General features: G+C 43.9%; 1 protein-coding gene across 1 annotated transcript in view; it reads right to left on the reverse strand.

Moving 5' to 3' along the window:
• Positions 1–1,142, reverse strand: part of ccdc170 (coiled-coil domain containing 170) — an 81,836-nt gene extending 80,694 nt beyond the window's left edge. Inside the window, exon 1 of the mRNA XM_080199742.1 lies at positions 962–1,142. Within this exon, the coding sequence (XP_080055868.1) occupies positions 962–1,087 (126 nt within the window). The 5' untranslated portion in view covers positions 1,088–1,142. The remainder of the gene's footprint in view (positions 1–961) is intronic.
• Positions 1,143–14,801: the final 13,659 nt, after the last annotated feature.

Raw genomic sequence — 14,801 nt, forward strand, 5'->3', positions numbered from 1 at the left:
CTAAGGAGCAATTTTACCATGGCCAATCAACCTAACCCGCACATCTTTGGACTGTGGGAAGAAACCTGGAGGAAACCCACACAGACACGAGGAGAACGGGCTGGGGTCGTTTTCCTTAGAGCAGAGAGGGTAGACGGGGGACCTGATTGAGCTGTACAAGATTATGAAGAAAGGAAGAAATGTCTCCTCTTAGTAGAGAGGTCAATAACCAGAACCGTGATCCCCAAATCCCACCCTAGATTACTAGTCCAGTGACAATACCACTATGCTACCACTTCCATGTGTGTGTGTGCGTGTGTGTGTGGGTTCTGACCTCAAGTTCTGTGGATCGAGGGATATCGGGTGTGGTGAGAGGGAGGGGGGGAGTCCCGATATTGAATTCGATGATGGGCCATGTTCAGAATAAATGAGGGTGCCATTTATATAAATCCGGGGGGGGGGGACAGCTAGGGTAAATACATGGGATTACAAAGATAAGACCTGGTGGGATTGTGGTCGGTGCAGACTCGATGGGCTGAATGTCCTCCTTCATGCACTGTAGGGATTCTATGATCCAATAGGATGTAACTCCACACGGATAGTGATCCAAACTGGGAATCGAACCGGGGTCCCTGGCACTGTGAGGTCGCAGCGCCAACCACTGTGCCAACCCAGATGAGTCACCAATAGTGGGATCTGAACTTGAGTTTTATGATCAAGGGGGAGGGGGGGGATCAGGACATTGAATTTGATGATTGGCCATAATCAAAATAAATAGTGGAGTAAGATATTCAGTGAGATATCCACAAGTTCCACTGGGTCTGATTGTCACACCAGTTGCCCCCTGTATTTTAAAAAGTTGCGTTTTATAAGTGTGTTGGTGACCCAGATATAAAGTCACTCTCTCCTCCTCTCCCTCCCTCTGCAATGCCAAGTTACAGCCCCAGACAGGGTTTGAATGGAGCTGCCTTCGCTCACTCACCTCGGACACTCGGTGGCCGGCGGCTGGGGCGCTGCCCCTGCCCAGCGAGCGCAGCGCCCGGTTACTGTTCACATCGATCAGCTCCGGGACCGGGCATCCCGGCTCCGTCCCTCTGAGGTTGGACATTGAGGCCAGTAACACTGGGAAAGTTTCCACTGCCGGTGCCAACCCCAGGCCAGCTCCGCTGTTAGCATCGTTTCCCTGAGCAACAGCTGGCAACAGCCACAGGAGGAGGTGCAAAGGACATGATGGACATGCAGAGTGACCATTCGCACACATCGGGCTGGGAGGAGGTGCTTTACATTACATGGGGCAGTTTTACTCGGAGCTGGTGCACTTGTCCACCACCTTGGTCCCCTCTGACACTTAGCCAGTTCCCTGGGATCTGCCAGGGAAAAGAATTAATCATAGAATCCCTACAGTGCAGAAGGAGGCCATTCGGCCCAGCAAGATTGCACTAACCACAGTCCCACCCAGCCCCTTTCCCCATAACCCCATGCATTTACCCTAGCTAGTCCTCCTGATCCTCAGGGGCAATTTAGCAAGGCCAAACCACACACACCCTTGGACTGTGGGAAGAAATCAGAGTGCCCAGAGGAAAACCCACGCAGACACGGGGAGAACATGCAGACTCCACACAGATAGCCACCCAACCGGGAATCGAACCCGGGTCCCTGACACTGTGAGTCCGCAGTGCCAACCACTGTGCCACTGTGCTGTCCAAATTGTCCTTGACAGAGTGTTGCAGGCTAGCACATTCCAAGATCCAGGTCTACGTGCTGAGGGATACTCTCAAGCTTGGGGCAACCATCGCTAAAGCACAATGGGGGAACACCACTGTGTAAGTCCTTACAGCCATTGTACACCGAGCGACTAGCAATCATAGAATCCCTATCGTGTAGAAGGAGACCATTTGGTCCATCAAGTCTGCACCAACTCTTACCCAGGCTTACCCTGCAACCCCACGCATTTACCCTGCTAATTTCCCTAACCCATACACCTTGGGTCATTAAGGGGTAATTTAGCATGGCCAATCAACCTAACCGGCATAACTTTAGAGTGTGGGAGGAATCTGGAGCACCCGGAAGAAACCCATGGAGCTACAGGGAGAACAGGCAAACTCCACACAGACAGTCACCCAAGGCCAGAATTGAACCCAGTGCTAACCACTGTGCCACCGTGCCACTCCTAATCGGTTAAAACATCTCAGGCTACGTGCTTAATCCTAACTGTATGGGTGGCACAGTGATTAGCACTGCTGCCTCACAGCGCCAGGGACTCTGGTTCAATTCTGGCCTAGGGTGACTGTCTGTGTGGAGTTTGCACATTCTCCCTGCGTCTGCGAAGGTTTCCTCCGGGTGTTCCAGTTTCCTCCCACAGTCCAAAGATATGCAGGTTAGGTGGATTGGCCATGCTAAATTGCCCCTTAGTGTCCAAAGATGTGTAGATTAGGGGGATTAGCCATGGTAAATATGTGGGTTTATGGGGATAGGGCAGTGGCTTTGGTCTGGGTGGAATGTTCTGTCAGAGAGTCCCTGCAGGCTCACTGGGCTGAATGGCCTCCTTCTGCACTGAAGGGTTTCTGTGATTCTAACAGTGTATAACTATTGAAGCACCTCAAACTGCAATATGACCAGTGTATATAGTCTGTAAGGAATTGTACTCCCTGTAGTGTAAATATTGAAATATATGAAATGATTTCATTACAGAGTTGAAGTTCCTCAGAATGCATCTTCCCCTTTGGAGAAAATGTGAATATATTGCACTTTCCTGTTAAAACAATTTGAAATGTTTTTGCCATCTTTCTTTCAGAGATTTTATGAATAAAGTATATTATTGCAAATAACAAGTTTTGCAGGCACACAGTGGTCTGGAACTCCCGGGAGTTGTAATGAGCCAGACGGGAAGCCTTATCTGCAATGCGTTTGAAAATGTCAATGATGAACGGGTTCATGAGGCCTTGGAGATGTCAGTGTCAGGATGAACCTCCTTCATTACTGTGTAGAGACAGGATTCTAGCGCTGAGAACACAAATCTTTCCTTTGGTCGAAGAGGCTTTGTAAGTATTCTTAGCCACATATTCCACAGTATAGACAAAAAGACAATGCTGGAAATGCTATTGGCCTAATGAGACTTTGTAAATAGAATTCCAATAGCAATTTCGTGTATGAAAGAGCAGAATATTAATTCTTTATCATTCTGCTAAATTTTGATCAGTAGAATCTGCTCATTTATGCAAGTTGAGGCTATAGATAATTTCCATACAGTTTGAATTGGAGTTCCAATAAAGATTGACATAATTTTTGGTGTAATCCTGTTTTACCATTTGGAGCTTGTCTTGAAACAATGTAAGTAGTATATCAAATGCTTTTTGCTGAAAACTTAACCTTGCAGAAGTTTTAAAGAGCTTTGGCTTTGCTGCAGGTTTGTTTTGATCTGAAAGGGAGCATTACATTGAAGGAGTCAATTATCCTTGTGTTTTGTGTGAAAGAAGTAATTGAAATGGTTAAAAGGTAAATTGATGAGAATATCGAAGGGAAGTGATCTCATCATGCGAGGTGGATTCTTGCATTTCAATCCTTGTTCACACTTTAAGGGTGTTTCAGAAGTATTCCTTCCTTGAATAGGGTTACAAATTTAAAATATCAGAGAGCTGAGGTTAACATATTGACTTCATAAAACAGTTTTTCAGGATTAGAATAACTTGTAAATGACATCTGTGAATCAACTTCAGGTTTGTAATACATATAAGTATTTTCTTGCAGCTCTAAGTATTGTCCGATATTAAATATTAATCTGTAGTTGAACTTGTTCTCACTGCTGCTGAATTGTACTTAATGCATGAATATGTTTATCATTTTTGCAATTTTATACAAACCAGGCACTTTTAGTGAAAAGATCAGCTTGAGCGGAACCAAAATCTTTTTACATTTTTAATCTTTTTGTCTTTCTTTGATACTTTCTCCATCCAACCAAATAAAAACTTAAGCCCTTGGTAGCAATTATAGTTGATGGTATTTCTTATAGACTAGTAAGAAAAGGAAAAGAGACCAGTTCTCAACAGCAGTTGCTTTTTGTGAAACCAAGGAAAACACTTGATTATGGGACTATTTCACTCAGTTAAGTGGTATTAGAACAAATAAATCCAATTCTTTCATTCAAGTTTCCACATTTCATTTTAATACCAGCTATTTCCCAGTGCGTTTTATACTTCTGTCTTAAAGAACAAACAAGACGAGCTCACAAGTACCTTGATGTGAAAAATTGAGAGTACCGGCTCACCTGTATGCTCAACACAATCCTTACCCATCTTCACTGGCACCTGTGTTCATGGAAATGACTAAGATCTTCAGCATGGCTTTTAAATTCATCCACAAACATACCCTCCATGGTTTCTTCAACTATATATGTATGCATACTTCCAACACTGGCTTCTCATATCTTAGCATTCATCACTCTCCCTGCTTTCAAAAGCCAGTCAGAAGTCTTCCTTCCGTTCTTCTCTTTCCTAACACTTTTCTCCCTTCTGCTTCATATCAACTACTTTGTAAAGTGCTTTGAAACATCTCTCTAAATGGAACTATAGAAATGTAACTGGTACAAAAACAGAAGTGTCATCCAAACTCGAAATGGCTCTATTCTCTCTCCACAGATGCTGTCAGACCTGCTAACATTTTCTGCTTTCGTTTCAGATTCCAGCTTCCGCAGTATTTTGTTTTTATCAAAAGTTAACTGGTCATTGCTTAAGTAATTTTCATCCTGTCTTTAAACTTTGCTGTTTAACGGCTCTTTATTCACTGTAAAGTATAATTTTTTTATTAATTTACTGGGGTGTGGGTGTCACCAGTCAGTCCAGCATTTATTGCCTATTTAAAGTTGGCAGATTTCCATCTTTTGGGGACATCAGTGAACCAAATGGGATTTTTGCAACAATTCAGTGGTTTGATGGTCTACTAGGGCTAGCTTTCTATTTCCGACTTTATTTGTTTAATTGAATATATGTCCTGCAGCTGCCAGAGTGGGATTTAAACTCAAATTTCCAGATTGTTAGTCTAGGCATCTGGATTATTAGCCCAGTAACATAACCATTCAGGGGTGCCACGGTCGCACAGTGGTTAGCACTGCTGCTTCACGGCTCCAGGGACCTGCGTTCGATTCCCAGCTCGGGTCACTGACTGTGTGGAGTCTGCACATTCTCCTTGTGTCTGCGTGGGTTTCCTCCGGGTGCTTCGGTTTCCTCCCACAGTCCAAAGATGTGCGGGTTAGGTTGATTGGCCATGCTAAAAAAATTGCTCCTTAGTGTCTTGGGATGTGTAAGTTAGAGGAATTAGCGGGTAAACGTGTATGGATAGGGCCTGGGTGGGATTGTGGTCGGTACAGACTTGATGGGCTGAAGGGCCTGTTTCTGCACTGTAGGGTTCTAGGTTCTAGGAGATACTCTCCTTCCTGGATTCCCTTCTCCTCTTGCCACCTGCACCGATGCTTTCTTAACGATTGTTTTTGAAAACTTCTTGACATTTCCTCATTTCTAGTCCTCAGCCGTGGTGCTGTTTCACTTCAGACACGGAATCTGAGTTGGGAGGGAATTCCTGGCTATCTGAAATCAATATTGCAAATAGATAGGAGTCCATTTGGCCTGTCGAGTATGTGCCAGCTCTTTTAGGGGAATGCAAAGACAGTTAACTTGGTCGGTATCTGTAAAAATCCTTGTTCAAATTCAGAGGGTTAGCAACAATACGCTTGGGAGTTTGCTCTGTGCAAGTTAGCTGCTGCATCACAACAATGATTGCATTTCAAAAGTACTTCTTTGTTTGCATGTCCTGAGGTTGTGAATTTAAATACTTAAATATCTAAATACAAGTCTCTCTTTCAACCACTGTAGTTGCACACTGACATCCCTATTCCTATACTGAAATCCTCACACTAATGTTTCCAGAGATTATTGATTTGGGAAACCTGGTTCTGGGTGGGCTGACCCCTGGGTCTCTGGCATGTTTGAGGTCTCTGTCGCTCTGTTGATGTGTTAATGTAGGGCAGTAGTCTGTTGTGCAGGGTGCTACCTGTTTTTCTTTGATTCGTTTGGGATCTTTGTTTCTTTCTTCTGTTGGTTGTGTTCCTTTAGTTCATAGAATCCATGGAATTCATAGAGTCCCTGCAGTACAGAAGGAGATCATTCAGCCCTTCGAGTCTGTGCTGGCAATAATTCCACCAGGCCCTATTCCCATTAACCCTAGCTAATCCCCCTGACATTAACGTCAATTTAGCGTGGCCAATCAACCAAACCCACACATCTTTGGACTGTGGGAGGAAACCCACGCAGACACAGGGAGGACATGCAAACTCCACACAGACAGTGACTGGAGGTCGGAATTGAACCTGGGTCCCTGGTGCTGTGAGGTAGTAGTGCTAACCATCCATGCCATCTGTAGAGCCTAACCTCAATATGTGGCCCTGGAGTGCTTGCAGCTGGTCCCTGGGTGTAGGGAGTGGAGAGAGAATGGAGATGTGTTGCTGACCTCACTGTGGATTGACCATAGCCACATTGCAAGATGGAGCGTGGCAACTATTTGCGAGCCATGTATGGTATCTGTATGGATAGCAATGTATCTCGGGTACCTGTGACATTAATAAATCAAATCACTTGTTCATTCAATGTGATCTGATATTCACCTGAATTCCAGGATGCCATCAGCAGATCTTTAAGTTGGGCACTTCTGACAACTAGAATCAGGTGGATGTGCAAGGTCAGGAACCAGAGCAGAACTGACTATCCTGTTACCCTGTGTTGCTCACCTGTGTTTCAATCCTTTTCCAGGCTCAGCTACTCTGTCCACAGGCATACAGTAATTGAACCCACAGCTAACTCATCCCTATTCCCAATGCTGAGTATACGTCAGCCATACCTCAGTAAGCCAGCCTGTCGTTTGTGAGTCGAGACTTGAGAATATGATCCACTGTGATTATTTTGTTTATTCATTTGTGGGACATGGGCATCGCTGGCTGGCCAGCAGTTATTGCCCATCCCTAGTTGCCCTTGGAGAGCAGTTGAGAGTCAACCACGTTCCTGTGGCTCTGGGGTCACATGTAGGCCAGACCAGGTAAGGATTGCAGATTTCCCTAAAGGACATCAGTGAGCCAGTTGGGTTTTTTCTGACAATCAACAATGGTTTCATTGTAATCAGTAGATTCCTAATGCCAGATATTTTTTATTGAATTCAATTTCCACCATCTGCAGGGGTGGGATTCGAACTCAGGTCCCCAGAACATTAACTGAGTTTCTTGATTAATAGTCTAGTGATAATACCACTCAGCCATCGCCTCCCCATAAGATAGGTGCTATCTTTTGAATGAGACGTTAAACTGATTTGATTTGGTTTGATTTTTTATTATTACATGTATTGGGATACAGTGGAAGTATTGTTTTGTGCACGCTATACAGCATATCATTCATCAAGTATATCAGGGAAAGGGAAAGGATAGGGTGCAGAATATAGTGTTGCAGTTACAGATAGAGTGTAGAGAAAGATCAGCTTACTATGTGATAGGACCATTCAAAAATCTGTGGCAGCAGGGAAGAAATTGCACCTGGTCTCTCAGGTATACATAAAATAACCAAAGCTCTATTGCAAGTAGGGTTGTGGAATTCTCCTACTGTCTGACCAAAAATTATCCCCGATGCTTCAACAGAAGATTTGGCGACTACCATAAGCTTATTCATAATCTCCTGTACACAAATTCACTGCCATGTTTCTGACTTTACCATCGAGAACAACAGCTTAGCGTCATGGCAACGGAAGGCACAGCCACCAATGCTGGAACAGTTAAAATAAAGGACCCTCAGGAGGCCAGAATTGGAGGAGTGCCAATATCTTGGAAGGTTTATGCTGCTGGAGAGAATTTCAGACATTAGGGAGGGTCAAAGTTGTAGGGCGTGTGAGACGGGGGGGTGTGAAAACGACGATGAGAGTTTTAAAATCGAGATACTGCCTAATTGGCAAAGAACGCAAAGCAGTGAGCTCAAAGATGATCACTTGGGTCCTTGTCTGAGCAGAGTCTGCATGTTCTCCTCGTGTCTGCGTGGGTTTCCTCCGGGTGCTCCAGTTTCGTCTCACAGACCGAAAGACATGCTGGTTAGGGTGCATTGGCCATGCTAAATTCTCCCTCAGTGTACCCAAACAGGCACTGGAGTGTGGCGACTAGGGGGTTTTCATAGTAACTGCACTGCAACGTTAACGTAAACCTACTTGTGACTGATTAATAAATAAATAAACTTTTCCGATCTTCTGTTCTTATGTGTGAATGGAACTTGGCGTGAGTGAGGACCTGAGTGACAGGACTTTTGATGATCTCAAGTTTACAGAGAATAATATGTGCAAGGCTGGCCAATATGCATTGAAATAGCCAAGTCTTTGATTTGATTTATTATTGTCAGATGAACAGAGAGTTGGGATAAATGGGTCATTTGCAGAAAGACAAACTGTAACTAGAAGGAAGTCACAAGAATCAGAACTGGATCCTCAACTGATTTGATTTGATTTATTATTGTCATTTGTATTAACATCCAGTGAAATATATTGTTTCTTGTGCACTATACAGACAAAACATACCATTCATAGAGAAGGAAATGAGACAGTGCAGAATGTAGTGTTACAGTTATAGCTAGAGTGTAGAGAAAGATCAACTTAATGCGAGGTAAGTCCATTCAAAAGTCTGACGGTCGTAGGGAAGAAGCTGTTCTTGAGTTGGTCGGTACGCAACCTCAGACTTCTATATCTTTTTCCCGAAGAAAGAAGGTGGATGAGAGAATGTCCAGGGTGTGTGGGGTCCTTTATTTTGCTGCTGCCTTGTCACATGTATCGGGATACAGTGAAAAGTGTTTCTTTATGTGCACTATACAGACAAAACATACCATTCACAGAGTGCACAAGGGAGAAGGAAAGGAGAGGAAACAAAAGGCACGGATGAGAGTTTCAGCAGCAGATGAACTATGGTAGGGGTGGTAGTGGGCAATGCTACAGAGATGATAGTAGGCTGTCTTAGTGGTGGCATGGAAATTTGGTGGAAAGCTTATCCGAGGGTCAAATATGACACCAAGGCTGTGCACAATCTGTTTCAGTCTCAGGCAGTTACCAAACAGGGGGATGGAGTTAGTGGCTAGGACTTAGAATCATATAATCCTACAATGCAGAAGGAGACCATTCGGCCCATTGAGTCTGCACCAACCACAATCCCACCCAGGATCTATCTACATATATTTACCTTAGTTAGTCCCCCTGACACTAAGGGGCAATTTAGCCTGGCCAATCCACCTAACCCACACATCTTTGGACTGTGAGAGGTAACTGGAGCGCCTGGAGAAAACCCACGCAGACATGGGGAGAATGGGCAGCCTCGGTACAGACAGTGACCCAAGTCAGGAATCGAACCCATGTCGCTGGCACTGTGAGGCAGCAGTGCTAACCACTGTGCCACCGTGCGGTTGTAGCAGAGATCAAAAACAATGGCAACAGTCTTCACAATATTTAGTTGGAAGCAATTTCTGCTTATCTGCTACAGGATAACAATTTAGAGGCAGTGGAGAAGTTCAAGAGAGTTAGTGGGGAGATAGAGCTGGATACAGCCTCTTTATAAATGCAAATTCTTTCTTATAAGATGGCCCAAATGCTACTTGGTAGATTCCTGAACATTTAATTTAATTATCTTCCCAATTGCATCATGAATGAGGAAGATTAGGAAGGATTAAGAATCTAATTAATAGTTTCCTGTTGGAAGCTGGATTCATTACATTACCTTGGAATAGAGTACCTTCTCTATTCTTTTGGGTACATTGGTAAACAGTGTACCCAAGAATAGAGAAGGTAATGTATTCCAAAGGTTTTATATTCAACGAGATAGTGCATATATATCTTGCTGATCTGCTTAACATGGGGGTTGGTCTACAGAATTAATCCTTTTCTATACATTTAATACTATGAACAGAGTTTGATTGTGTGCATGATAGTGGATGTGAAATTTTATAACACAACACACAAAGCCCTCAAGAAATTGTAAACTCGTGATTGCTCAGTTTGGAAAATGAGTAAAAAAGAAACACCATAAGTAAACCGACAAACAAAAATCAAAGGAAACTTAATGCATTAAATTAGTATGTACCCACCAATGAAACATTCCAACAGACCTTGGTCGTGTTCTGTAACCCTGACTGAATGGCGATGATGCTATCTAATGGCAGAATGCCCCAGTTGCCTCATGGAATCAGTACTTCATCTATTTCCCCATTGTTTAAAATGTATTCATTAGTGTCATAAGTAGGCTTACATTAACACAGCAATGAAGTTACTGTGAAAACCCCCTAGTCGCCATACTCTGGCGCCTGTTCGGGTACACCGAGGGAGAATTTACCATGGACTATATAAATTACGTACATCGTCAGATTGGGAAACATATCAAATAGCAGTGAGGAAGAAGCTGGAAAAGTGCTACTAAGAAACTACAAAGGGTTTATGAAATAAATCAAACTTTTATGAACCATCAGCAGAAATTACTAATAAGCATGTAAAAATTAATTAATCAAATCAATAGGGTGGCATGGTGGCACAGTGTTAGCACAGCTGCCTCACAGCGCCAGGGACCCGACTTTGATTCCTGGCTTAGGTGACTGTCTGTGTGGAGTTTGTACCTTTCCCTTGTGTCCGCGTGGGTCTCTGGATGCTCTGGTTTCCTCCCAACAGTTGCTGGATTTCGACTTGGTGAGATCGTAAGCTATATAAAGCTTGGAGACCCCTTGTTAAAAAGTTACACCAAAAGGTCTCACAAAGGTGCGTACCAGAACAGAACCTTGGGTCGCCACAAAAGAATTGAAAACATAATTATGCCTTTCAATTATTTAATAGCAAAGTGAAAAATACGAATTAATTTCAAATGAATGCATTTACTGGTTACATGTTTATCATTTGGCTGGCTTGCTCTCTCTCATAGATTATAATAGAGTATACCCTGGAAACATAAGAGTTCATCCTCGGTTAAGATACCCCATTGACCTACATCTTTGAGTTTCGTGACTTTTGTTGTTTCAACTGTGGATGTCGGCTCTGCAACACTCACAGTAGCATCACTTCCAGTGTTTTCCTCAGCTGAGATTCCAGACTGTGTTGCCTCAGTAGCAGGGTCACTAGGCTGTGATTCTTTTGGACTTTGCTGATCACCTTGGGTTTGTGGATCCTTATCTGTTTCTGGAGTACTTTAGGTAATTTTTTGAGTTGCTCTTCAAGCTGCTGCTTTCTTTTTCTTTTCTGGTATCCACTCTTAAAATGTTCTCTTCATGGTAAACCTTTTGAAATTTTGTGAGGCCCCTGCGGATTGTGGGGCCCTAAGCTGTAGCTTGTTTATCTTATGCCTAAATCCAGCACTGCCTCCCACAGTCCAGAGATTTGTGGGTTAGGTTGATTGACCATGCTAAACCGTTGCTAATGTCAGGGGGATTAGCAGCTTAAATATGTGGGGTTACGGGAATTGGCCCTGGGTGGGATTGTTGTCAGTGCAGACTCAATGGGCCGAATGACTTCCTTCTGCACTTAGAGATTCTATGATTATCCCATGATCAATTGCAATCCCTTGGAAAATTTGTAACACTTGAAGTATCTCCTATCCCATAGCAATGATGTGCCATAAGGACCCCCAGTCCCAGATCTACTACGGTGCACAAATATGTCTTTCGTGTCCTGACCCTTAAATCACCTGTTTCAATCTGAGCAATCAACAAGGCAGAGCATCAAAAATGCAACAGCAAACACTAATAATAGCAAACATAGTGTTCAATTCTGGTTGCCACACTACCCGAAGGATGTGGAGGCTTTGGAGAGGGTACAGAAAAGATTTACCAGGATGTTGCCCGGTATGGAGGGCATTAGCTATAAGAAGTTGGAGAAACTGGGTTTGTTCTCACTGGAATGACGAAGGTTGAGGGGCGACCTGATAGAAGTCTACAAGATTATGAGGGGCACGGACAGTGTGGATAGTCAGAAGTTTTTTTCCCAGTTTGGAATTCAACTACTAGGGGGGTATAGATTTAAGGTGCGAGGGGCAAGATTTAAAGGAGATGTACGAGGCATGTTTTTTACACAAAGGCTGCTGGGTGCGTGGGTTTCCTCCGGGTGCTCTGCTTGTCTCCTATAGTCCAAAGATCTGTAGGTTAGGTGGATTGGTCAAGGTAAATTGTCCCTTGGTGTCAGGGGGATTAGCAGGGTAAATATGTGGGGTTACAGGGATAGGGCCTGGGTGGATGGTGCCGACTTGAAGGCCAAAATAGCCTCCTTCTGCACTTTCATGATTCTATGATTCTAAGTGAACTAAAAGGGAACACAATATTCTAGGTGTGGTCTCACCAGGGCCCTGTACAGCTGCAGTAATACATCCTTGCTTCTGTACTCAAGTTCTTTCGCAATGAAGGCTAACATACCATTTGCCTACCTAACTGGTTGCTGTGCCTGCATGCTTGCTTTTGATGACTGGTATACTAGGATATCCAAGTCCCTTTATACATCAACATTTCCCAATCCATCACCATTTAAGTAATACTCTGCCATTATGTTTCTCCGTTCTAATTGGATAACTTCACATTTATCCACATTATATTGCATCTGGTGTGTATTTATTCACACACTCAACTTATCTACATCATCTTGAAGCTTTTTTAATATCCTCCTCCGTAATCACATTCCCACCAAGTTTGGTGTCATTAGCAAACTCGGAAATATTACATTTTGTTTCACATCCAAATCATTGAAGTATATTGTGAATAGCTGGGACCCAAGCGTTGATCCCTGCAGGACTTCACTAGTCACCGCCTACCACTTTGAAAGAATCCATTTATTCCTACTGTCTGTTTCCTGTTTGCTAACCAATTCTCAATCCATGTCAGTTTGTTACCCTCAATCCTGTGCACTTTAGATTTTGCACACTAACCTCTTATGTGGAACTTTATCAAAAGCTTTCCGAAAATTCAAATACATCCATAAAATCCTGACACTGCAGAAGGAGATCATTCAGCCCATCAGGTCTGCACCAACTCTTCAAAAGAGCATTTTACCCAGGCCCAACCCCTGCCCTATCCCTGCAACCTCATACATTTATCATGTTTATTGCCCCTAACTTGCACATCTTTGGAAACTAAGAGGCAATTTAGCATGGCCAATCTACCTAACTCCCACATCTTTGGAGAATGGGAGAAACCGGAGCACCCAGAGGAAACCCATGCAGCCACGGGGAGAATATGCAAACTCCAAACAGTTACCCATTGCCAAAATTGAACCTGAGTCCCTGGCACAGAGCCACAGTGCTAACCACTGGGCCACCCTTATCAATTCTGGAAATTATGTCCTCAAAAAACCCCAGTGGGTTTGTCAAACATGATTGCCCTTTCATAAATCCATGCTGATTTTGTCTAATCCCATTGATAGTTTCTAAGTGTCCTGTTATTATAACCTTTATAATACTCTCTGGCATGGTGGCACACAATGCCCATCAAGAAACAGGAGAATGCAGGCATGCTGGGATGAACAGTGGGAACTGTTTGAGGAACTAGGGTAGCACAGTGGTTAGCACTGCTGCTTCACAACACCAGGAACCTGGGTTCGATTCCTGGCCTGGGTCAGTGTGTGTGGAGTTTGCACATTCTCCCCATGTCTGCGTGGGTTTCCTCCCACAATCCCAGCCTTGTTGGGATTGTTGTCAGTGCAGGCTCGATGGGCCAAATGGCCTCCATCTGCACTGTTGAGAATTCTATGAAAGTCACCTGGGGGAAAGCAGCCAGCGCCACTGGAATGCATGGTAATCAGGGGCCCTGTGTGTCCCAGTGCCTCGAACATCACATACACATTCATAGATGCTTATTGACCCTCCAATCACAGTCATGTTTCTGAGTCATGTTTGCTGCTGATAGGCTCACTGTTGAGCCTGTCAATGGCAGGAGAATAGCAGACTGGAGGAGGAGTTCCCTGCAGAAATCTTCGAACTCACTGACCCATCTTACTGAAATTTCAGCATCAGATGACAATGAAGAGCTCCGCAGGCTGCAATGCAGACAAACCTGGTGTAGGGTTTTGGTTTCCATACCTAAAAAAGATTCTATTTCCTTTGGAAGCGGTTCAAATAAGCTCCACTGGACAATAGCAGAGTAGACACGATGGGCCATATGACCTAACCCTGCTGCTGTTTCTTGTTCTTAAGTTCTAATAACAGCAAATAAAGTTTATTACTTAGTGTCACAAGTAGGCTTGCATTAACATTGCAATGAAGTTACTGTGAAAATCCCCGAGTCGCCACACTCTGGTGCCTGCTCGGTTACTCGGAGGGAGAATTTAGCCTAACCAGCATTTCTTTTGGAGTGTGGGAGGAAATCGGAGAACACAGCGGAAACCCACGCAGACACGGTGAGAACATGCAGACTCCACACAGACAGTGACCCAAGCCAGGAATTGAACCCAGGTCCCTGGTGCTGTGAAGCAGCAGTGCTAACCACTGTGTCAACGTGCTGCACAGGGAGGGGCAGGAGGATAAATTGGTCTAAAATAAAAGGGAAGAGGCCAGAGAGTGAACAAAGAGAAAACATTATAGGAGAGAAATATTTCACCAGAAACCAGATTCAAAGTAACATCAGGAAAGCTGAAATCCATGCCACAGGGACTGCTGGATCCTTGCAAACAGCTTTCTTTCAGATCAATGGCAAGTGCTGTCACTGCTGCTGTACACAAAATCCAGGCGAATAATCTGACTGCTTGGCAAACCAACAGGATAGTCTCGAAGGGATTTATATTGAAGAATCAAGTTTAGCCTCTATGTC

Source organism: Carcharhinus amblyrhynchos, chromosome 12 (genome assembly GCF_965287045.1).
Source record: "Carcharhinus amblyrhynchos chromosome 12, sCarAmb.v2.hapA, whole genome shotgun sequence".
Taxonomy (NCBI): domain Eukaryota; kingdom Metazoa; phylum Chordata; class Chondrichthyes; order Carcharhiniformes; family Carcharhinidae; genus Carcharhinus; species Carcharhinus amblyrhynchos.